The sequence below is a fragment of the Dermacentor variabilis genome, chromosome 11 (assembly GCF_050947875.1).
Source record: "Dermacentor variabilis isolate Ectoservices chromosome 11, ASM5094787v1, whole genome shotgun sequence".
Classification (NCBI taxonomy): domain Eukaryota; kingdom Metazoa; phylum Arthropoda; class Arachnida; order Ixodida; family Ixodidae; genus Dermacentor; species Dermacentor variabilis.
The window spans coordinates 31181934-31206160 of NC_134578.1; the positions used below are offsets into that span (position 1 = coordinate 31181934).

Consider the following 24227-nt stretch of genomic DNA (forward strand, 5'->3'; position numbering starts at 1 on the left):
AGCTATTCCTCCTTTTCCTTCCCCCGGTGTAGGGTAACGAAATCGATGTTCGTCTGGTTGCCCTCCTGCCTTTTTTCTTGCTTTCTCTCCGTTTTTAGAACTAAATCTTGAGAGGTTAACGATTAAAATTGAGAAGGTAGTAAGTTCAGCGCAACCAACGATTGCACGAAAAAGGGTATGTGCAATCTCAATGGACAGGAAAATGTCGATATGAATTAGAAAAAAAACGGATGCAGCCGATATTCTTGCTGATAATAATGTAAAACATTAGAGTTGCGAAGATTACGTGCCACTCAGACAGTGTAATCACGGGTTTATTAGGGCGAATAGAGGCCTAAAAAATGTTTATTAGGCAATGTCATGAGATCAGGGCATTCACAGGAACATATAATGAAGACGCAGCCACGCAGCATAGCTGTAATTCGCGATTGCTGCAGGATCTGCACCGGGCGTCAGATATCCTAATGGTGAACACAGAGAAAGGGTGGATATTTTGTAAAGCTTATTAGCAATGTTGATTATAACCGCAGCTGACAAACAATCTTTTACACGTTCTACATTTCCCGCCTCAGCGTAGATCTCCGACGGCGTTAGAGCGGACTGAGGGATTCAACTTTATTATCGCTTGAACAGGCAGTTGTCACGCAAGAAGAGTTCCAAGAAATTGTAACGACGATTATTTCCCTGTTTTTGAACGCAATCTACAATCATTTTTATTGACAAACACTTCGCTAACGTTAAGCAGACGCTGTCGAAATCTGTAACCTCACGAGAACATGTCGCGAGAATTTCGTTTCACAAACAACGTTGGTAGGTGCGCATTTTTGAAGTGGGTATGGTGACAAATTTGTCGCAAATTTTGCGTTCTTTTTCTCATTTCTTATCCCGTAAAACTTTGACGTCGTACCCGTGAGCTTTTGAATCTGCAGTTTATAGAAGCGCGGTTTAACGACACTCACTGACACTCTAGAGATTCAAGGGTTCTGAGAAGAGTACTTCTTCGCGAGTTCAATGGCAATGTTATGCAGAATATCGTTAGCCCTATTTCCGCCGACAAAATCCTGGTGGCAGAAACTTGGCTGGGGAACGATGTAGTTGAGCACAAGGTTGGAACCGAGTCTGTAAGCAAGGTCTGCCACGTCGGATTGGTCAGCCAGTATGTCCCCTTGAGACGAGAACAGGGCTATAGGTACCCTTATGCGTTCCAGAGGGTATGGAGGTGGAGTTTCCTGCGTGTAGGAATGCAAAATCAACAAAGCAAATTTAATACAAATGTTGTACTTTGGCCTTAAAGGGGAGGAATTGATGGTGGTAGCGATGTATTGTCCAACTGCTCGAATGTCAAGGTGAGTGGTTTTATAGGCCATATAAATTGCCGTTAACATTCACTTAGAAATAGATCAACAAGCGTGGCGTCACGCACGCGCAGACAAACCTGAACAGATATAATTTTATGATCGCGAGCACTGGCGGTCACGAAAGCGCAGAGAGCGAAGGTTTCATCATGCTCCTCGCGTCACCTCGTCTCGGGAACTTGAGATTGTGCTACCTCAAACACCGTGCGCGTGGAAATACAATGTGCAAAAAGTCACCAGCCACCTCGCCTCGTCCTTAGATTTTGTACCCACTGGACATTACCTGCAAGGTGCAGCGTGCCAGCCGCTTATGCGCTCAGCCGCAAGGACAGCTATGCACAGTGACACCGTGCATAGTGCACCGTGCACCGGGCTTGAGGAGGAGTAGCCCGCTCACCTGCCCCTTCTAGTGGGCGCTTATCACGTTACCACATGCTCAATACCTCCCCCCCCCTCCGCCCCCCTAGCGCGCGCTCGATCAAAAACCCACCAACAATGGACGTGCGGAAAGACGGCGAGCGTCAAGCCACGATCATTCTCAGCTCCTCCTCGGAAGCTTTACTTCGCGCCTACGGCACACGGCGTGGGGCGTAATAGGATGTTATCGCAATTGAACTCTATACGGAGCATCGCGGTCGTGACGACAGCGACGGCTAGGACGAAAGTTCACTTGCTGTGTCGATATAATTGATATAGTCGTAAAAGTCAAGCACTTCGGGAAAAAAAATCGCAAACTCACTCATGAATAGACTTACTCAAACTGCCTTCGAGCAAGTCTGGCTGATTTTCCTTTGGTTAGTTTGTGTCCCAGTAGGTCAGCTGAGTCTCGTTTGTCGTGAGTCGATTCAGCCAGCTTGACTCTGATTTACGAGTCCTAGTCATACCTTATGTGAAATATATATTTTCTGAGGGAGTCTGGGTGAGTTGTTTATATTGCCGACCTATAATTATAACTAATACCTTTCTGTAAGGTGCTCCACGAGACCTGGCGAGTGCTACAAGCAGCACCCTCCACTTCAATGGAGCACTCTGAAAGAAAGTCAGAGATGCCCTAGCTATACAAGTAAAAGATTTACAAGGCACTAAGCGATTCGCAATAACGTAGCAGGCGTTAAACAAACCTGAAAGCAGCAAACAAAAAGAAACAGTGGCATTTCTGCTGATAGGGCAGAAACGTTCTGACCACTTCACCACACCGGTTTATACCACCCATAGCATGCAACAAATCTCTTTCTGCTTTATTCTCATCCGTCCAGCCAACCAAGTGCATGAAAGCCATAAAAAGATAATAATAGAGGAGGAAAGAAGAATGTGGCCGGAGTGAATGGTTGGCGCTAATGGGAGCAAAGTAGCAAAATTAGGGTTAGCTTGTGCAACATCTAATTATCTTGTTGTGCTTAGAAAACAATGAATGGTTAGAAATTCAAACAAACAAAGCAAAATAAATAAAGCCACTTTTGAAGTCGTAAAGATAAGGATTAGAGAAATTCATGTACTAACCAATGTTCCCATGGGATCGCAACAGGCGTAGATCTAGAGTTCTTTCTAGAAAACTGTCTTTCAGATGTGACTGAGCCCAATAGACACATATTAAGGGATGTCTCTGTCTATGCCCTCCGGTGTCTAGCGGAGGCGCAGGAAGGATGCGCCTACAGATATTTTGCGATATCATGAAACTGAAGAGTGCCGTGTACCGATATTTATACTGCACGCACACACACACACAAAAAGGAGGGGTTACTCGAACTAACCCGGCAGGTTAATGTCAATATGATTTACCTGCCCGTATCTCCGGCGGTTCTCCTCTTCACCGTGGTCATACATCACCAGGTTCTTTGCTTTGTATATCTGTAACACAGCTGAAATCAGACATGTCTCTCTCTTCTTCAATGAGCACATGGTTTAGGAGTTGCGCGTAGAAGAGAGCTGAAATAAGGTCTCCGGATTTTGCCACAAGTTTAATGCCTAAGCATCATTCTGCCAAATCTTCCTTCGGTCAGTGAAGTGAATGCTGTAATCTTTTTCCAGAGCACAAAGGTTGTTTGAGGTAAGGTGACTGATGCTGCAGAGAAATCGTTTCACTTCGTATTATTTTGTGCCACCGGGAGATGCAAATTGAAAAAACAAAAACAAATGATTGATAAGTGAAATAATTACAAGTCTTGTAATCAATGTAGCGAAATACGAGGACATAGAGTTCCCAAGGTGGTGATTTGAGGCAAGCGTAGAGAGAATGGACCGCACAGTCGCCACGCATAATGGATACCAGAAAATGCCTATGAGAGACCTGTGTTCTTCCTTTGGCCTTTGGCCACATTTAAAACTTGGGGCTCTAGGTTTGCATCTAGGTTTCCTTATTTGTTAAAGTCCAGGTATTTTGTTTTTCTTTACTTGTAGGTGTTCATTCCTTGAAATGAAGAGGGACTTGCAGGTGTTCATTCCTTGAAATGAAGAGGGATCCCATTGTCTCATTTATTCGGTGATATTTTTGATTTAGTTGCCTAGTTCACCGCTGACAGATGTACCCGTGCAGCAACTGTACTGACAGCTTTACTGTGCAATTAACGGCAGCTGCTTTTAAAGGCATTCGTTCCATTGAAAGGGGAGAAACAGGTTAGGTTAGGAAAGCTGACCATGTCGCTCGCCATGGGTCCACGAAGCAAAGAAAGGAAGGGAGCAACCAAAAGGGTACGGTGTAAATATGGGACAAACAGGAGACCTTTGAGGGCGAGTTTACACTAATAATATAGAATATGCAGAACGTTCAGTGAGGCTACCTTACAGTGGGAATCCAGAGCCTTGATTAAGGCTTGTAAATAATTAAATATACTCGATGTCATTGTGATCGAAAAGGAACAAAGTGAGCACTGCTATCGCTTGTACATATTTGTGGTGACCTACGAAAGGTTAGTTAGTAAAAGCAGTTGGCCTCTTGAGTATTCGCGTTTCATGGATGCATGTACTCGAGGTTTAGAGATGTCACGTCGCTGTGCGCAAAGTTACATAGATGCGGAACAAATGCAGCGACTTTCTTATGTTCGAATGTAGCGCCATCTGTCTTGTTCCATCATCGACTTCGCTGAACTGCGCAAGGAAGTAAAGGGTCAAATCGTAGGCGCATCATACCTGATAGAAATGCAGGAAGTTCTGCACGCTCGAGCCGATTGGAAAATGGCCCAGGTACACCGGAATACGTGTCTGTAGGAAACAAAATAAGTATGACTGCACATTGCCTCGATAGATGATGGAATGTAACGTGGAGATTTACGATTTGTTTCTCATATACAATGAAAAGTAACGATAAAAGAGCACGAAACGTAAGGGAATTATTAGTTCGTTACAAAATTATCTGTGCAATAGTAACGTTTCTTACCATTCACAATGTATTCGAAGGGGAATACCAAGGACGCATTTAGGCCCTTCATCATATGCACTCACGATACCTTGCCCATGCTTTCACCGAGTTCAGTCACTGGACGGTAGTAATGATGAGAAATGCAGAGAGTTGGAGAAGCTTATTCCTCACAAAATAAATTCTCTCGATTTCAAAATTACTGAAAGGGTCCTGTAAGCACGAAGTGTTAGCACGAAGCACGAAGCTGCTGCACTTCGTGCTGTAAGCACGAAGTGCAGCAGCTACCTTTCCCTCGTATAGCTGGCGTACCTACCTCAATGACCTAAAGCACTGAAAGCTTGATAGCTTCTAATCACGACACAAAATAACAATTTCGTGGATACGAGCACTCATAGAGCAACTTGATGTTTTTGTCACTGCTGTCTGTACGCATTAACGCTGCCAGTGCTCTCCGCGCCTGAGCCGCCCGCATGCGTCGACACCACTCCCGCACTATCACAGAGTCAGAAACATGCTAGTACCGCAATATGTTCCTGCGCCACGCACGGAAATGCGCACCTCCAAGCAGCTAGTCGCGAACCACAACATCGCTGATGACGGCCAGTGTCCTCGTTCCTCGCCTTGGCCTCCTCCTCATCTTCTTGAATAAGCTGTCCGGGCTCAATTGGATGGTGGAACTGGGAGTGAACGTTCGTGCCCTGCCACCCATCAAAGCCGACAGCAGTTGTTGATCGCCAGGCCGAATGTTGTGCGCTGCGATCTCACCAACGATCCCCACGTGTAGCCTTCGTTCCCGGGCTATTGACCTATGTCTGCGGGTGAGTTAGTGGAGCTACAAGTTCAGCTCAGTGAGAGACAACGCGCCATGAGGAGTCGACGAAGCCCAAGAACTGAAACAGGTGGTGGTGATAGCTTTATTGAGATTCTGCTCAGTGGCAGGCCCGAGTCCTAGGATGGCCCCTCACGAGGAGCGACCCTTTCGGCCAAGGCAACGAGGGCTTTTTGTAGTTTTTCATTCGGCGTTCTCAGCAGCTGCTCCCACGTCTGTTCTTAGGGAGCTGGCAGGAGCGACCTGGGAGAGGGTAAGCCCTCGCACCCCCAAAGAATGTGATTTTGGGTAGCCAATGTCTGATTTGTGCAGTTTTGAAATATTGGGTTCCATTGCCCGTTGGTAATTATGGCCAGCCAATGTGGGCTCGGGAACGACGTAGCTTGGATTCGACGCAGGATCGAGGCTAGCGCTTGTGTGAGGGTTGCGTTTGGAGGCGGGTAGATTCGCCTTTTTTGCTTGTAGTAGTTTGTTATCTCGTGGTATGTCGTCGGTGCCTCATCCATGGGATCCGAGTCTGAGGGGCACGCCTCCCGGTTGATTAGGCCTCGGGCTACCCAGTGCGCCTCCTCATTCCCTTGATTCCCCGAATGGGCAGGGACCCATACGAGTTCAACAGTATTGTCATTTGTAATGTCCCGTAGGAGTCGCTCTGCACATACGCTTATGCTGCCTCTCGGAAAGTTGAAGATTGCCCTTTTGGAGTCGCTTATGATAGTTTGCACGAAGGGATTCATGATGGCCAAAGCAATGGCAGTCTGTTCCGCATCCATGGTGGACGCTGTTTTTATGGTCGCGGCGTTGAAGATACCTCCCTCTCCGGTCACGACGCTCACTACGTAAGTTTGGTGATTTTGCTTTGCTGCATGACATAAGCGGTGTGCTGGTTGCTTTTGTACATTTCTTGAAGGGCCTTGGCTCTGGAAGACCGCCTCTGTTGTCGTGTTTCCCAGGAAGCATGTTCTTGGGTAACGGTTTTATAACCAAACGGCGCTTGATCGCACCGAGTAATGATGTTCTTCCTGCTGAATTCATAACGGGATTCAGCCCAAGTTTACTTAGAATGACCCTGCCAATTGCGGTACTGGAGAGTCGTTCACGTTGGGCTGTTTTATGGGCCTTCACGAGTTCGTCTAGGGTATTGTATATACCTAGCTCAAGTAATCGTTCAGTGTTCGCATACCTCGGGAGACCAAGAATACAGCTTTATGAGCTGTGCGAATGACGCTGTTAACCTTTTCCTTGTCAGAAAGGCGTAGGTGGCAATAGGGGAAGGAATAAACGATGCGACTGATCAGGAAAGCCTGCGTCAGATGGCAGATATCAGCCTCCGCAGTGTCGTGTGGCTACTCGTCTGATTAGGCCACATATTTGGCGGGCTGTCGTCTGTAATCGGACAATCGCCTCAGAATTATGGGTGTTATACTGAATTAGCATGCCCAGGACTCTTATAGTCAGTACGGGCGGAACTGGGCCGTCTTCCATACTGACTAGTATAGGTGAGGTGGCGTCCTTTTCGGTGGCATGTTTGGTTGATTTATCTCGGATGACGAGAAGCTCCGACTTTGTCGGCGAGCACGCTAGACCATTCTGTCGCACAAAATTTTGTACGGTATCCACGGCCGCTTGTAATGCTTCCGTGATTTCTCCATCGGAACCGTTATTGGTCCAGATGGTGATATCACCGGCATAGATGGAGTGTTTGATATGCGTGATCCTTTCCAGTAACGGAGGCAAGTTTCGCATGGTCACGTTGAAAAGGAAGGGGGAGAGGACAGCACCCTGAGGGGTGCCCCTTGTACCTAATTGAAATTGTCCGCTTTTAATGTCCCCAAAATGTATTTCTGCAGTGTGATCCTTGAGAAAGCTTGTAATATAGCTATAATAGCGCTTCCCGACATTCATTTGGGCTAGATTTGTGAGTATTGAAGAATGTGACACATTATCAAACGCTTTACTCACGTCCAGACCTAGAATTGTACGGGTGGCTTTTATAAGGCCCGGGTGTAGGATATCTTGCTGAATTTGTCGCATAATGTCTTGAGTTGACAGATTTGATCTGAAGCCTATCAACGTATGAGGCAGCAGTCCATTGATATCAGTGTACTCGTTTAGCCTGTTAAAAATTACGTGTTCCATAACCTTCCTCAGGCAAGAGGTTAAGGAGATAGGGTGGAGATTCTGTAGCTCCAGCTTCTTGCCTGGCTTGGGTAGGAAAATTACGTTTGCATGTTTCCAGCTGGTGGGTATAGTTCCGTCTTTCCAGTGGATGTTGAAAAGATTGGTGATTTCGGTAACCGACTGATCGTCTAGGTTCCGTAGCATTTTATTGGTGATGCGGTCCTCGCCAGCCGCCGCTGTAGTTTTGAGGTTGTTTAGGACAACGCGCACTTCAGATTCCATAATTTCGCTGTCTAGTTCCCTGTTTTCCTTTCCGGTATAAAGAACTCAATCACGTTCATAGTGGTACTCCCGGGATGGCAGAATGCCCTGGGCGGTACCCCAAGACTTTCTGCTTGGGATGGTACACGCTTAATTCGTCGCAAAGTGATACGATGGCCAAGTAACGCCATCTACGACAAGCAGGATGCGCATTTATTTGGCGTTCGCCATTCGGGGTATAATGCTGTAGACGTTGGAATAGCGCACACGTGATGTTCATGCTTGTCGCGCACGGAGCTTCCACTAAGGATTGTGCTCAATATACGCAGGGACAATGATCACCCTGCGTATCAACTCGCCAGTTAACCTTAGGACAGCTTGAGCTGCGCTGCGTCGACCAAGAGGCACTCGTACACATTAAAAATCCATACGGAGCTAGTATGGCCGTCTACGGTACATCAGGAGACTCCACAGATATCTTCATAGACATTGATAAGATAGACTTGACGGGAAATAGTGTAATACACCAGGCTGCATGTAAAATCCCCTATGTCGGGAAAGGGATGCTATCGTGGACTGCCAAAAATAGACAGAGAGTAAGAGCGAGAGACAGATTGTTAAAAAAAAAGAGACTAAGAGAAATCAATATCAATCAAGCACTCAATGTTTTTATACAATACATTCGCCGGCTCTTTTTCTATTTTTCATGCTCCCTTTAATTGAGCGAATAATGAGTGTCATCATTTCCTTAACAACTTCAAGCATTTGTGTTTTTTTTTTGCTCTTACCTTATTTAACTGCTCGGAGCTTGAAGTGCTGGTTAGTACGAAACCAACGTCACAGTGCAAGCTTCCAAGTAAGCTACACGCTATCGTAAACAGCTTCCGCAAACCATTCGTTGAGCCGAGAAAACCTGCTTGCGTGAACGGGTAGACCAGTTTCTGCAGAGACATACGAAAGAACATGGTGTTATGTAGCTGCCGTCGCTCCGCTGATATGATTACTCGTCCTTTTAGTGGTGTGTGCCTGTAATAACTACACAAACAATATCAGAAGCAGCCACAACTTTACTACTACAATCACGAGTACTACAACATCAACAACCGCAATCCGTACACGCTTCGTCATTGGCCCAATTTATTGCCCGCAGGAATGGTCAATAAAGAAAATATGCTGCGCTGGTGAGTAAGCACCTGTAATGACACATATTTTCTGACAATAAGGAAGGTTGCTACATCACTAATGCAATAAAACGTTTATATATCGTTAGGTATTTTATATAGGAAGCCCACTTTTAAATACAATTTGCCTTTTTACAATGCTGGCCAAGAATCGACGCTTATCTAGAATTACACGACTTTACACATGTCATAGCTATATTACTCGCGGGCATGACTTCACAACTGCTTGGCTTCTATATCGTGCTCTCAACATGTGTTAACGTCATAGACTAAACACTTAAAAAGTGTTTTAGCAAATGTTTCTTACATATTTTTTTTTATTTCTCACTAAGAAACACTTTGACTCTACAAAATATATCCTACAAGTGCAAGCAGGGCTGTTTATCTCAGGCGACATTGAAGAAATCTGTTAGAGGCGAAAAAAGAAACAGCAGGTGGTATTGGATTTGATGAGAACTTGCCATGAGTGTCGGAACAAATGGCATGACCAATTTGACAGGAAGCCTGATGTTAGTGATATTTCCAACAGGACCGTACGCTATGAAAAGGGAGACCTGCGAAGAGGAATGCTTCTTTTTAAGAAAATCATATCAGTTTGTTTTAACGTACCAAAGCAAGTTATAAAGGCTATGAGAAGCGTCACGCCTCTCATACGAACCGTCAGATCAACTCGGGTAACTATGTGCCACTGTATACATAGAGACCTCTCTTCAACGAACCTCTTTCACGCCGATATAGGCACTGCAGATGCGGGACTGTCTAGGGACCACTCTACAAGGAGCCTCTTTGACGCCGACGTGGACCTCTGCGCATGCGCCATTCGGTCGCCGCTGGAACCTATTTGATGCCAACTTGGGTCCCTGGGCATGCGCCTGTAGGTGTGTAACGCTCTTCAGAGAACGTCTCTGACGTCAACTTAGATGACTAGGTATGTGCCACTGGGAACGCGCCGCCCTGCAATGACAAAATAATTCCCTTAAGTTTCTGTGATCCTAAGTGTAATCGAACGCAAGTCATGAGAATTCCTCAAGTACAGCAAACCGACGCAGTAGCAGGCTGTGCGACAAATGCACTGTGTATTTGCCGCTCTTCAGTGAACGTCTCGGCAACTTGGGTGACTAAGTATGTGCGACTGGATCTGCTGCAAGCGAGGGAGAAATTCTCAGCATTCACAGGCACCGGCCCGCCACGCTTCTCGCCTCGGAGGACACGCGTGGACTTCTCGGCAGCGCCACTAGGGGACGCAGCGTGTCCAGAAAGAAGAGGGAGCGAAAGGAGCCTGGTTGTCACATGACGCGCTTCTCGGCATTTACCTGCACGGCTGCGTCATCCATTTGGGATGCCATCGCAGGCTTCGCGGCGACGGCGTTGGATGGCGCCGAGTCTACTGTGGGAAACGCGAAAGCAGAGTCCTGCTGCAGCACACACCTCATGCGCAACTCGTTTCGACTGTGGCAATACGTTGTGCCGCGATATTGATGCAATGCTAACGCATTACCATCGACGGTCATCGTGAGATCGGTCCTGCCGAATTTTTTTTTGTCATTGAAGTGCACCACATGCCCAGTGGCACATCACCTGCCACCCAAGATGGCGTCAAAGAGCTTAATTGATAAGCGGCACATTCCCTGTGCCACGTACCCATTGACCCAAGTAGGCTTGAAAGATGCTCATTGAAGTGTGGCACGCGTCACCTTGTGACACACAGGTAGTAAGCCAAGTTATCGTGAACTAGGTTCACTGATTGTAACTGAAGCGCAAAAAAGCAGGGAATAAAGAATAGTACACCGCATGCGGTAGCTTCAAGAAACGATTTATTTGAAACAAGGCGCCAGCATATACACACAAAAGTGCGGACTGGTCAAGAATTAGAAATGATAACTTTTTTTTTCGACAGAGATAGGGAAGGAATGCTGACACACTGAGAACCGATACTATCAATTTTTGCTGATTCAACTATCAGTCTTGTTAGAGCTCTTTTTTAGTCAGAAGTGCGCGCAGAACTCTGAAGGACCGGGTGTCACCCGCGCGTATGAGGTTCAATACTGGCTAACGTACTCAACCCTATTTTACCATGTTGTGTTCTCTTAGCCTTTCGTTTAGGCTGCAACCTGTTTCCCTTACGTAGTATTTGCCACAGGAGAGAGGAACTTGTTATACTATGACCTCTGTATAGGTCCCATATCTAGTTTGGTTCCGTTTGTTGCGCCTTGCATATTTGTGCCACATGGGCTGCTGATTTTGCACAGCCATGACAATTTGCGTAGGACAGAAAGCATTTCTTTTATGTTGCATTTTCTACTACCTTGCACAGCCGTGAAAATTTGCGTAGGACAGAAAACATTACTTCTATATTGCATTTTCTACTACCATGTTCAAGCCTTGCAGAATTTTGTGCAGGCATAGTGCAACAGCAAATTGTCTTCGGACCCTAGGAGTGTTCACAGCTTTGGCATGTTCACGCGAAAGGGATTGTTTCAGAGAAAATTTGGCTACGGACATTTGAATGTGCGTAGGATAATCCGCATCCAAAAGGCGATCCAATTGAGCTGGAAAGCTGTCATCGATACTAAGCCAGCAGGATTTCTTTAGAGCAGCAGAGTGGCACAGACTCAGTAACGCATACTCAGTGGTCCAACTGACTTGGGTTGTTCGTTTAGAACCCTGTTCCCTCAGCACAGCAGCCGGATGTTTCACCCACCAGACAGTGCACTATCCACTGACCTAAGTTAGCGGGCACACGGTCAGACAGAAACATGGTCCCTTGAAAGTGCCGCACTAACAAGAATCATCTACAGGAGCCTTCGCATGGCCAGCCGTTGTTGTAGCCACATTAATGCTGTCATGAAAGTGTAGCAGGGAACATCATCCGTTCGAATACAGGGTGATCCAACAGTTGCTCAAGGGAAGCACTTGATCGTTTCAGACACATTTTGGCAGAAAACTTTGACTTTCACCTAAACATTTCTCAAAGTATTGGCATGCTGCTTTCGGTATACCACGAAGAGTGAAGCAAATAGATGGCACTTCTTACATGCTTTTAAAGAGCATAACGTAAGCTTCGTGTGCATAAGCGTTTCTTTGAGCTCGTGGAGCGAGAAGTTGGGTATCTCGCCATGCATTTCGACATGTGAGTCAAACGAATCAACACCCTCTTCGCAGTCGCACGGGTCAGAGTCAATCCTATGCTCCCTGCGTTAGAATTACTGGTATTTACACGAACCTTACGACTGGATTTCTGTACGACAGGCTTACTCATTGCCATCTTTCCCCAAACATGTCAATAAAGCTAGAACGAAATTTTCCTAGAAAGCTGTTCTTTCGGCTACCACATGACAAGGAAGTATTACCGTGGTAACTACAATATTCGCGACTCTGCCCATAACGCACCAATTTTGCGGAGAGAAATGGTAGATAATCCTCTCACCTTTTTGCTGTACTCTGGCCTTGTAGAATGCAGTATGAAATTCGCGAGGGTTCCCTGAGAGAACCCCACGACCGTCAGCTTGGAGGCACCAGTTGCGTTTAGAACGTGATCAATACAGGCAGCAACGTCATAGCGCCCCATTTCATCGAAACTGCGGCGAAACACATTTTCATATTGCCGTTCCAGCGCTTGTAGTTATTATATTGCAAAAACTACAGATACTTATACTTGACACGTTTTGTACTGGAATACTATATATACAAGGGGACACAATTCCTCCAGTGCCTTTCAAAAAATGATTAGAAGTGTTCACGCCATTAGGCGGGGAAGGACTAGGATTGAGGATCAACAGCCAATATCTCGGCAACTTTCGGTTTATCGGTGATGTTGTCCTGTTCAACAACGATGGGAACAAACTGCAAGAAATGATTAAAGGTCTTAACGAAGAAAATGTGCGAGCAGGTTTGAAAATATTATGCAGAGGGAAAAATGAAATGTTCAATTGATTGACAAGACACCAAGAATTCAACGATCGACAGTTCACCTATAGAATCGGCGCAGGGGTAAGTTTACCTCGGCCGATTCCAGTCACAGAGGATCGTAGTAAGGAGCAGGAAATTTACGAAAAAATAAAAATGGGTTTGAGCGCGTGCGGAAGTAATTGCCAAATCATGACCGGAAGCTTATCACTACCTTCATGCTTATCGCTGTACAATCTTGAAAGATTTGAAGGATGGTATTGTTTAGCTTATTCGTCTCACTACCTTCATGCTTATCGCTGTACAATCTTGAAAGATTTGAAGGATGGTATTGTTTAGCTTATTCGTCTCAAGATAGGACAAGGTCACAGTGAGGCGCACTTGACTGGTCGTTTCTGTGCACTTGTTCGAAGCTTCAGAGGCCCTTTAACAATGTAACGGGACAGTAAGTTCATTCTTACGGTGCTAAGAAATCCGCAATATTGCTGCGAAACTCACTTCTTTCTGTGACACAGCTTCCGTTTTCGTCTCACACGACCACCAGAAATATTGAAAGCGCTTTTAAAACAACAGGCGAATGCGTCATTATTGTGCCTCACTTTGTCCTTGTCTTCGAAGCACAACCTATCATTATATAAAATACCAACTCGTCCAAAAATCAGCACCCCTTTAAAACATACGCAGTGATTTTCAGCGATGCTATCAAGAAGCTGCATGCTAAAGAGCCAGTTACCCTGCAGAGCGATAAGCTTCTTTCGCGGGCGAGACAGAGGAACTGGTTCTTAACTGAAAATTCGAGATGTTTACCTGGCGTCACGCCCAGCATTCTGTTGCAGCTGAATGAAATTATGTATAAAAAGTCAGCCAGGATACGTACCATAGACACGTAACATACACATAATGTCCATAATTAGAGAATCTCGTTAACACTAGAGTCTATTGCGCCATTACGGTGTAAATTGATGCGTTTGCCACATGGCCAAGGGCCATGAAAACATGCAGAGCGATGCCGTATTTATAGCAAAGCGTGGATAATCCTGAAATATGAACATCCAAGAGAAAAGGAAACCCTGGAATGCAAAAGTAGAATGCACTGATGACCTGAACTGCCAGTACTCGGGCTCGTCTGGCGAAAGTGTCTTGTGACTTATGTATGGCTTGTTTTCTCTCATGCTCATGGCCCAAACATCAAAACCATTGTCGGCGAAGAGGTAGCCTGCGGGAAAAGACAGCGTGATAAATGTGCGAACGGGTGCATTTTCTTGCGTCATTTTGGATGTTTCGAGCATATAGCACTTCCATGATATAAATTTCTGCTCCATGCCCAATTATTTGAAAGCCAGCAGCTGAAGCGTTGCTTGCAAAAATCCGCGTTGCTGAATCTGCCTCGCTGTTCAGTCAATAAGCTTCCTACGATTTATGAGACGTGTTTATTTATATCCGTGTAAAACGAGGTTTGCAGGTGCAAAACCGCTTGTGTTACACAAATGACAAGAATAACTTTTCGAGTGTCAAGAGCTTAACGCATCTACAAGGGCTTAACTTCATGCCTGTGTTTGCGCCTACTAATACATTCAGGCACCTTGCTGCTCAATCGTTCATTTGTTGGTTCATCCTTTTGTTTATCGAGGATATTCGCTTACATTTACACTTGTTGTTGATGGCTCCTGCATAATTTTTCATGCGCGTAATACTTCAACATTTTCATTTTTCTGTTCCCATATGCATTGCGCCATTTATGACCCCCCAGGGGGTCCGCGAAGTGTATATATGTAAGATTGAATAAATGAACGAAGGGCTAACGAACTAAAACACAAAGAAAATAAATAAATAAATAAATGAATAAACAAGAGTGCTTTTGTATAGACATCGACACCTAAAGTAGTCTTAATGGATTTGCATCCTGCTGAAGACATATGCAACTTTTCATGGGAAAGTACTTTTCCTAATACGAAACAAGTGTAAATGTTCCAAAAAATACGGCATAGACTTCGGTTTCACCTTGATGCAGCTTTATACGCTCTGCATACCTTAAACGTCCGGCATAAGTTATCTTAAATATGTTCCTTTTAATTCTTAGTGCATTATAGTATAAAACAAGTTTAAGTATTCAAAAAAGGCATAGATTTCTTACGCTCATACAAGTGATACTATTGATGGTACTTGCCTGGGCTCTGGCTTGGCAAGTTGAAGAAGTACACGTCCACAGCAGCCAGCAAGGGGGGCACCAAGAGCACAGGGGGTCGACGCAATCGGTCGTTTTTCTGACTTGCGGTACCTGAAGTATTGCCCTGTATTCCGTGTGCGATTCTATATACTTCAAGTATGTAGCCGTCCTCCGTGGTGGCGTAGGTCGTCACACAAGGATATCCGAAGTACTTGATCAGTTCGCACTGTAAATTATTTGAAAGGAAAAATATAAATATATAAACGAATCAGAGGGCATCAGCTTGTTTACGATACCAGAGAACACGATACATTGCACTGCCGTTAGATTTCCCATATGTTCAGACCAGTGGCCATTCAATACAAAGTTTCGCGCATGTGAAGCAACTACCGCGTACTTTCGTTCGTGTTTTTCGCTACGAAGCTATGGAATTTTTCCCCTCGAGAACTTACCTGAATACCCAGTCATGTACACTCCATGTCTTCACTGTTATGCCGTGTGCTGCAATCGCAATAATCTTTCTATATGTCTGCGAAGCATCCTTAGCTTGTTTTTACTCGTCTGCCTTGACAGTTACCTGATTTCGCACTACATATGCCGCTTATTCATGTTCAGGCAAGCTACCCGAGAATATTTCCAGAAGAGGGTTATAGCGCCAACTAGCCCCCCAACAAGTATTACCCGAGAATAGATTTTTCTTCTTGATTCTGAGAATATCTTAACTGCCTCTCAATTACTCACGCTTACTAGGTAGGAGACGGCCTACTTAACTCTTACATGAATTACGAAGACCTGCGTGTACATACACGTCTCGACTATAATGAATTCCGTATTCCCCATTATCGCAATACCCAATGGCATCATATGACACCAGGAGAAACAGGTTTTTATATGGGATCCTATATGTTTTATATCGGGTTACAGGATATGGAAGTTCAAGAGCACATCAGTTTTATGAATAAGGCCTTTCATTGACGATAATAATAAGCTCTTTCGCCTTCTTGACATTTTAGGCCACATTGCGTCTTCTTGCGTATCCACCACGTGGCGTATTGACCGTGAACATTTGAAACTTCTCGTGGTGTCCTGGTGATGAGGTCAATGAAATAAAAATAAAAATTAAAATTAAGAGCTACCCTGTGCATTGAACTTCGCCACAGAGCCTGCCTCGCTGGCGTTATCAGTGTTCTTGATAAAGAGCGGCCATTCGTCGGCTGGAAATTCGCATCCTAAGAACATTTAGTCGCCACGAGGAAGACCAAGCGGGGATTGATTTCAGGCTTTTCAGAGGCTTCCCAAAAGGTAGCCACGATCTTTTTATTCTCCTTTTTCTTATTGTTTAATGCTTCGGAGTCAACGGGCTAGGATTATCGTCTGAAGCACTACACGGCAGCTTTAGCTGAGGCCTAAATCCGACGTGGCCTATTTAAATGCATGTAAAATGAAGAAACGCTTTCCTGAGATAACCAATGGACCGATTTTAATGAAATTTATTTCATTTGAAAGAAGTTGTTTATTCTAGAGAATGTTGGAAATGGAATTTCAGATTAATTTTGGATGTTCAAAAACGGCATTTTAAAAAATAGTATGCTTGAAAAAGAATAGAAGCACGACGCTTACAGATTCGCAGCTCTGCACCTAGAATAGATATCTCAGTTCGGTTAACTGCAACCATGAAAGCATCCAAAGCCGGCAAATTTGATATGTCGATTTATATTTTACGTGAATTTGCTGTATTCTTTACAAGGGCTTCGCTGCAGTTCTCATAAATTAGTGGTACGTTTGAGGTTCACGTATATCAATTTCTTCCGCTTTAGATGTACTTCTAGGTGCAATTTACGAAATTGTAATATCCGTTTTGATCGCTGAGTAACACATAGTTTCGCTTTCTGAAAATATGCGATCTTTACCAATTTTTACAAAAAAAAGAAATAACGACCTAAATCAAAAATTCGCGGCCAACAGTTACTATATTGTAATTTTTATTTTAAATGTAACAATCCTAATCAAGGTTAGTGATGTAGTTGCCGGGAACAATGATTTCTAAATTTCTATGTATATAGATGAAAGGCCCGGGCTAAGCTTTCTCAACGTCGCGCAGCGTCTACGAGAAACGCCGTCGTGAACGGCTTTTGATTTTTATTTATTCGTTTTGTTAAGGTACTCCATATTACTTCCATAACACTTTCGCTTTCCGTGCTCATAGGCTACCGCAGCTGCTGCAAGTCGAGAAAATATGTGTTTAAATATTGGGATGGACGCATGAACAAGTTTGTTTTGCACCTTAGGGCGAAAGGTATGACACAATACTTGTGCGAACAGTTTCTTATCTGTCGCCGTTTATTAGAGAGCTATGGCAGAAGCTGCTCACAATATCACGTCACATTTACTGGTTGCCGGGCCAGGTACACCTTTGGGCATGACATATAGAGTATTTGCATGTAATCGACAAAGCACTGCCCTGTCTCCGTTAGTCACGTGCGTGAGAGAGGGCCACTATTTAAGGTTATTGTGCAGTAACACATGCAGGATTTGTCTGTCCTATGTATTGTCTACTATGTTGCCGTTCTGCATTTATAACATAGCCGCAATGCAGACTAGCAGGTATCGAAAGTCAAAAAGGCTGCGCCTCGAAGGACTCGTGCACAGCTCGTCGCACTTATTAAGAATGTCATTAAGGAATCATTAGGAATCAATTAAGGAATGTTGGCAGTTCAAGGAAGGTGCGAAATTCGGCATTAACCTTCAAAGAATGACACCATAGTGTCCATTGTAATTCATGTTATGGAGTCCGCGTCCCAAATTTTATATCCATGCCTCACCCTGTGACGACTCACCCTGTAAGACTGACGATTAAGCATCTCGCTTGTGTATGTAGTCAGTCATCCGATAGTTGTCGGGCGTTTGCGTCGGCCTAGGACCTACTGGGCTTCTCTTCAACACTTTCTGACATTCTCACCTTATTTTGTACAAGTGGTTTTCAGCAGAACTCTTTGAGCAGCCAATTTATTTGTCCCTGCCAACGTACGTTATGGCTCTTTATCTTTAGGTTATCTGTATGCTTAAGTGCGTGCTGTCCCGCGATTTTCATCAATTTCACCTGTCGCAATATGCCAGCATTTTTATCGGCCTATGTTGATATATTGGGTGATTTTTGATAGAAGTTGAAAGCCTAGCACGGCCCCCGCACCATGCTGCATAAAAAGTAATGTTATTTCCCTGAGGCTGCCTGCAAGCTTCTGCCTTGTTGCCGTTCATCAACTTCCTGAACTCATTCTCAGTTGTAGCCGATTTTGACGGCTACATTCCAACAGAAGTTGACAATCACGCAACGGCCATCGGATCGAAGTGTTTAACCGAATTTACCGTGGACACGACAGCTGCTTTTTCTTACTTCGAATAACTATTACATTATTGAGTGCTATCCTTAAGCATATAACTTGACAGTCTAGAAAATTATGCGGATCCCATGCACCGTGGGAATCGATGTAAGCGAAGCTCTCTGTGCTGTTTGTTTTGATTGACGGTATTGAGCGGTGATGGTGACTGCGAATGTTTCATTTCTTCAGTGCTTGGTAGAATACGAGAGCAGTGAGTTGATGGTAAATGTTGCCTTGTCTGTACCACTGTTGTTTGTCTGCGTAGTGCACAGAACATATAGGGCGATGTGTTTGCTTGAGGCGTTGTTGTGCGCCATTGTTCATAACCTACGAGAAGGTTGAGCACTGGCACTGCCTCATATGACACATCGCATCGAGGCAGAAGTGTTGGTAGGATTATGGGGCTGTACGTGTCAAACCCACAATCGGATTATGAGGCGCGCCGTAGTGGCCGACTCCGGAAATTCGGACTACCTAGGGTTCTTTAACGGGCACTTAGATCTAAGCACAAGGGTGTTTTCACATTGCGCCCCCATCGATATGCAGCCGCCGTGGCAGTGATTCGATCTCACGACCTCCTGCTAGCGACGCTCTTTACGCAGCCCTTTCGTCTCATGCGTGCTTGGGAACTGGTGTAAAGGGCAGGAAGGTAACACGTCTTCCCGAAATACAACGTTTTGAATGACCCTTTGTTCGGCAGCCCACGATATGAACCACCTTCTGTCGATATCAGCTTGCAGTGTGGTAAGTCAGATGAAGCGTTTTCAAGTGAATAGGCTTTTAATTAAAACGATATATTTATTAAAATTTCCTTCGCTCCCATAAGCCGAAAGCTGACTAAAAAGCATTTAAACTTTCTTTATTCCTAAGATCTCCTGTTCATATAAGGTTGCTATCTTTTACAACCTCCTAAATTAAAAAAAATAAGATATGAACACTACATGACTGCGTTAAATGTGTAAACGCACACGCAAGTCCTAGTCCATTTGCCAGTATTGACTCAATGAAGATGTAGCAAGTCTGTACTGTCACGTTGTACTGATGTGAAGTATAAGGTAGTTCCAAAAGAGTGAGTCATGAATCTAACTTACTATAAGACCAGCTTGCGCTGAAAAAAAAATACACTCGAAGCACAACGATGGCTGCGCGCCAAGTAGTACTTTCTCTGAATCTGATCTATGATTCAAGGCATTGATTCATCACATTGAAATGCTCGTACATTGCAGTGCAATCTCGGGTGCTCAAATGTTATCAAGAATGCATGCCAGTATTCGCTTCACGCGTGCAGCCTGATTACATAACATTTCTTGGCTATTGCATCCGTGACAACATTCTGGATATTAGAAATACATGCAGGAGCGTGCTGAGCTAAGAGATAAATTAGGAGCAATGGTTTGGTGCTAAAGAAAGCTCACCCGAAAAAGAGAAAAACATAACGTGCAATTGATTTAAATATTAGCTGAAATATCGTGCTCGTTGTAAAAAGGGCCTCCAAGACTGCAGAGCGATGATTTCACACCAAAATTTATATATATATATATATATATATATATATATATATATATATATATATATATATATATATATATATATATATAGAGAGAGAGAGAGAGAGAGCTAAACACGTTCTGATTACTGTTATTTATCAAACCAGCATTTCTTGTGTCAATGTAACCCTGTAGCCCTCATATTTCAGGTCAATGTACGTATGTCAACTATAATTGCCACATAATCACAGTATTTTCTTCTTTACGTCTGAAAATTAGACATTCAAAATATACTGTCACATAGTAGTGACGGTAAAGAAAGTAGCAAAACCGTTATTGACGAGAGAGAGAGAGATAATAAGCATTTTTATTGGGTGAATGCAGCTTTGGAGAGGCGTCCTCATTCCAGAATGCCTTGAGCTCGGGCCGCGTCCTGGGCCCTCGCAATCAGCCGTTGCTGATCCTTGAGTTCGGAGCTGGCCAAGGCTCTCTCCCAAAGCTCGTTAGTGGGGTAAAGGTTCGGAGGATTTAGCGGTGCCGCTCTGCAACCCCCTACTATTGTCTGAGGGACCCGGGCTCAGCACAGAAGCAGCATTGTGGAGAGAATTGTGTAGGTGTTATGAAGTGATTTCTGGTTGTGTGGGGGAATGTACTAACCTTGTAGAGCTCTGATGAATCGCTCCTGCTCTCTAGGTAGTGACTTGTGTGGGGGTGCATATGTTCTGCTGGTCAGCTTGTAGTATTGTGTGATGTCTTGGTACGAGATTAAAGGGTGCATGCGCTCGGGTTCAGATTCCTCGGCGTCGGCTCGGTGGGTCAGATCTCGAGCCACGTGGTTGGCGACCTCGTTGCCAGGAATGCATTGATGAGCTGGCGCCCAGATGATCATGACTGATCTCGTTGGCGGCTTTTGATTGATGATCCGAAGCGTAGTGGTATGAATTTTGCCGCTAGCAAAGTTGCGGCACGCCTGTTGGGAGTCGGCCACTATGACTTTAACCTCTGTTTGGGAGAGCGCGAGGGCTATGGCCGCTTCCTCGGCTTGGAGGGGATTGTATCGTGTGAGCGAAATGCTGGTACGATGTTCTTTGTTGACGACTACGGTGGCTGTTGTGGCTGCGCGTCTGGGGTAAGAAGCCGCGTCCGTGTAGGCTGTGGAGGGTAAAGTCCCGTATCGCTTGTGTATGGCCAGGGCGCGGGGCTCCCTTCGCTCTGCGTGGTGCACTGGGTGCATATTTCGAGGTAGAGGACGCACGGTGATGTTGCTCCGGATGGCATGGGGTAAGCTCGCAGTCTGAAGCGGCGGGTGTCTAAGAGGAGCAGAAAGCCCCAGGCGTAAGAGAATGGACCTCCCCGCTTCCGTAACCGCCAGCCTTGTTCGCTGACGGGATAAATGTGCCTCTATCAGATCCTCGGCCGTGTTGCGCGCACCTAGTCGCAGTAGGCGTTCTGTGGACGTATTGATTGGCAGGCCCATCGCGTGCTTATATGCCTTTCTGATCATTGTGTTGATTTTCTTGAGTTCCGTCGCGTTGAGAAGTGCGTATGGAATAGCGTAAGTTATTCGAGACACGACGACGGCTTGGACCAGCCGAAGCGTGTCCGCCTCCCCCATGCCTCTTGTCTTGGTTGTTATTCGCCGTATCATGTGAGTAACTTGGGCTGTTGTATTCTTAAGCTTTTGAATTAATATTGTATTGGTGCGATCCGACTGGAAAACCATTCGCAATATCTTTACGCTCTGAGACGGAACGATGGTGTGTCCCTCCGGTTGTATGTTGATAGTGGGCGAGTCGGATGTGTGCTTCTTGCGCGGTGAGACCAGGAGTAGCTCCGACTTTTGGGGGGCGCAGCTGAGCCCGCATGACTTAGCATAGTCGCTCACCACGTCTGCAGCTTCCTGCAAGCGGTTCTCCATTTCCCCGATGGACCCTGTGGACGACCAGATGGTAATGTCGTCGGCATATAGGCCATGCCGGATTCCTGGGATGTTATCGAGTAGCGGCGGTAGGCCTATTAGGGTGATATTGTTCGATATAAGTTCAGTGTTGAGCAAGTTCACAAGCAGAGTGAGCTTATTGCATAGTACGAGGGGGTGGGTTATTGACAATCCTTAGAAATGACTTGTTCGCGCTTCAGCAATTTTACTGTGCAGGCGAATTGGGCCTTTTGCTTAAAATACCTTAGTGTGCAAGGAAATAGCGATAACACAGCGCCTTAAACAGCGCATACTAGATGTATGTGGTCGCTAGTGGCAAAGATTCCCTGCTCCAGACATGGGGTCATGGGCTTTTCAAGAAAGCATAATAATGAATTTCAAGTCGTAACTGAGCTAGGGGTAATAAAGTTCTCCCGCAGTTAAAAAACGTATCTGGCACCGAAAGTGTGTCCGAAGAGGCGACAAGAGCTCGAGCATATTCTATTTTGGAAACTACGTGATACGGACTGAGTGACCGTCAGTGCATATAGAGCGGAAAAATGTTACCACGTCGGTGATATCCATGGCGGAGTTTTTCTTTTTCTCCTAATCTTTCCTCCCCTGTCCCCTTACCCCAGCGTAGGGTAGCCAACCGGGATCAGTCCTGGTTAACCTCCCTGCCTTTCATTGATTGCTTCTTTTTCTCTCCCTCTTTCCGAACACTCAACGCGTTTTCTTCGCATTGCTGTTTTCCATCGGCATGTAGCCAACGCAAGTGTGTCTCTCGCCACTAAACTAGGTTGCACCTGGTCCAATAGAATCTACCCGATCAATACGGAATGCCTGAAAAAGAAATACATCATGCCATAGTTTTCAGCTATGAGCCTTACTCACAGGTGGGAGACGAGCTTCCAACTTCAGGTCTTCCGCCGTAACAAACGAATGCAAACAGGATGCAGCAAAAGCTAACACACACGTCGAAAGCACGCGAAAAGCCTGCATGTTTACTGCTATATCTTGGAGGCCGCAGTGGTGAACCGCATAAAACGAGCCCAGAATCGCGTGAAGTGTATATATAGCAAACTTAGCCTTTAGGTGCGCTTCAGTCTCGTTTTGGCGCCACTATTTGACAGAATTCCACAATTCGATATTTATGTGACCGTAAAGTAACGCCAAGTCGTTACACTATGAATCTCTTGGGCTGCGTCATGAACAGATGCGAAATTTGCGATGACGCCGCTGTATGCAATGCGCCTGCATGTGGTGTCTAGTGTGTACCGTTCTGCTGGAGTCGGGTGCGGCGGCGTGATGGAGTATTTTCGTGTGGATGTGTTGACAGCACCATACGTTGTCATACAAGTAAAATCTTTTATAAACCACCCCAGTGTTGCGCTAGCTTCGCACGTGTCGCTTGCGTGTGTCGTCGCGCAACATATGCGAACAGGTTGAGACTGATTCCAATCACGTCGAGTGTAAGCGAATGAGGCACCGCTCTTCTCCGTATCCATTCTGAGACCGGATGCGGGCATTGTTCAAGCAATACTGGAATGCACGAAGGTTCCCATACCAACCCGTCTTCATCGGTCGTGGTATCGAGAACAGCATAGCCGCGGGCTCGTCCTCGACTGCTTAAAGCAATTCATGCGTCACCGAAGGGCTTCGATAAAACGGTGCGCTTATTCAAACGCAAGCAACATCGAGATATGTCGAAGTTCACTGTTAGGTCGATCCAAATAGGTCGCAAAGCTGCGGGCGAAAAGCGGTTGACAACAAATTGTCACCGACATCAGAGAGGGTAGTTATGGGAGCAGCGATTTAAGCGCGACTATGTTTGGAGGGAACAAGCATTGGGAAAGAAAAAGAAAGCGTTCATTTAATTAAAGCGAGATACAGTTAGATTCATTCCACGAAAATAAAATTCTTATTCAATTATATATAGGCGTGACGAGCAAAGAAAAGACAACTCTATTTTATTTTATCATTATCAATAAATCCCTTTTTTTTCAGCGCCCATCGTAAGAGGGGGCTGAAAAGAGGGCTTCAGCGGAGGGTTGACGCCGCAATCGCTTGCAAAGCAATGTAGCTCTTGAAGTGCGCAGAGAGGCGCGTTCGTAAAATTCGCCTGTTCTAATACGTTTCCGTCACACGTTGTGCTATTCTGCATGTCGACGTTTGTCTGAATTTGGAGACGTGGGTAGCTTCATGTTTCCTCAACCTGTTCAGTCAAAAGTAGTGAGTTACGACTGCCAGATAATCCTTACTTTAGT

General features: G+C 45.2%; 1 protein-coding gene across 2 annotated transcripts; it reads right to left on the reverse strand.

Moving 5' to 3' along the window:
* Positions 1–298: 298 nt before the first annotated feature.
* On the reverse strand, positions 299–23035 carry LOC142564625 (gastric triacylglycerol lipase-like). 2 transcript variants are annotated; one of them, XM_075675692.1, is made up of 9 exons: positions 22855–23033; positions 15176–15401; positions 14110–14224; positions 12530–12680; positions 9564–9656; positions 8710–8862; positions 4482–4553; positions 3135–3203; positions 299–1229 (listed from the first exon to the last, which is right to left on the reverse strand). In XM_075675692.1, exons 1-9 carry the CDS (start codon positions 22960–22962, stop codon positions 975–977), a joined length of 1242 nt encoding a protein of 413 aa, XP_075531807.1. In that variant the 5' UTR covers positions 22963–23033; the 3' UTR covers positions 299–974. The 2 variants fall into 2 exon arrangements, with proteins under 2 accessions (XP_075531807.1, XP_075531808.1); XM_075675693.1 differs by lacking the exon at positions 9564–9656 and having other exon boundaries at positions 22855–23035.
* Positions 23036–24227: the final 1192 nt, after the last annotated feature.

Bases quoted from the DNA above. Each gene is read 5' to 3' on its own strand.
- LOC142564625 (XM_075675692.1), bottom strand. From the start codon at position 22,962: ATGCAGGCTTTTCGCGTGCTTTCGACGTGTGTGTTAGCTTTTGCTGCA. The intron at 12,681-14,109 runs GTCATCAGTGCA...GTTTCGCCGCAG, and splicing joins CCCGAGTACTGGCAGTTCAG to TTTCGATGAAATGGGGCGCT. The intron at 4,554-8,709 runs GTAAGAGCAAAA...TGTTTCCTACAG, and splicing joins GCTCCGAGCAGTTAAATAAG to ACACGTATTCCGGTGTACCT.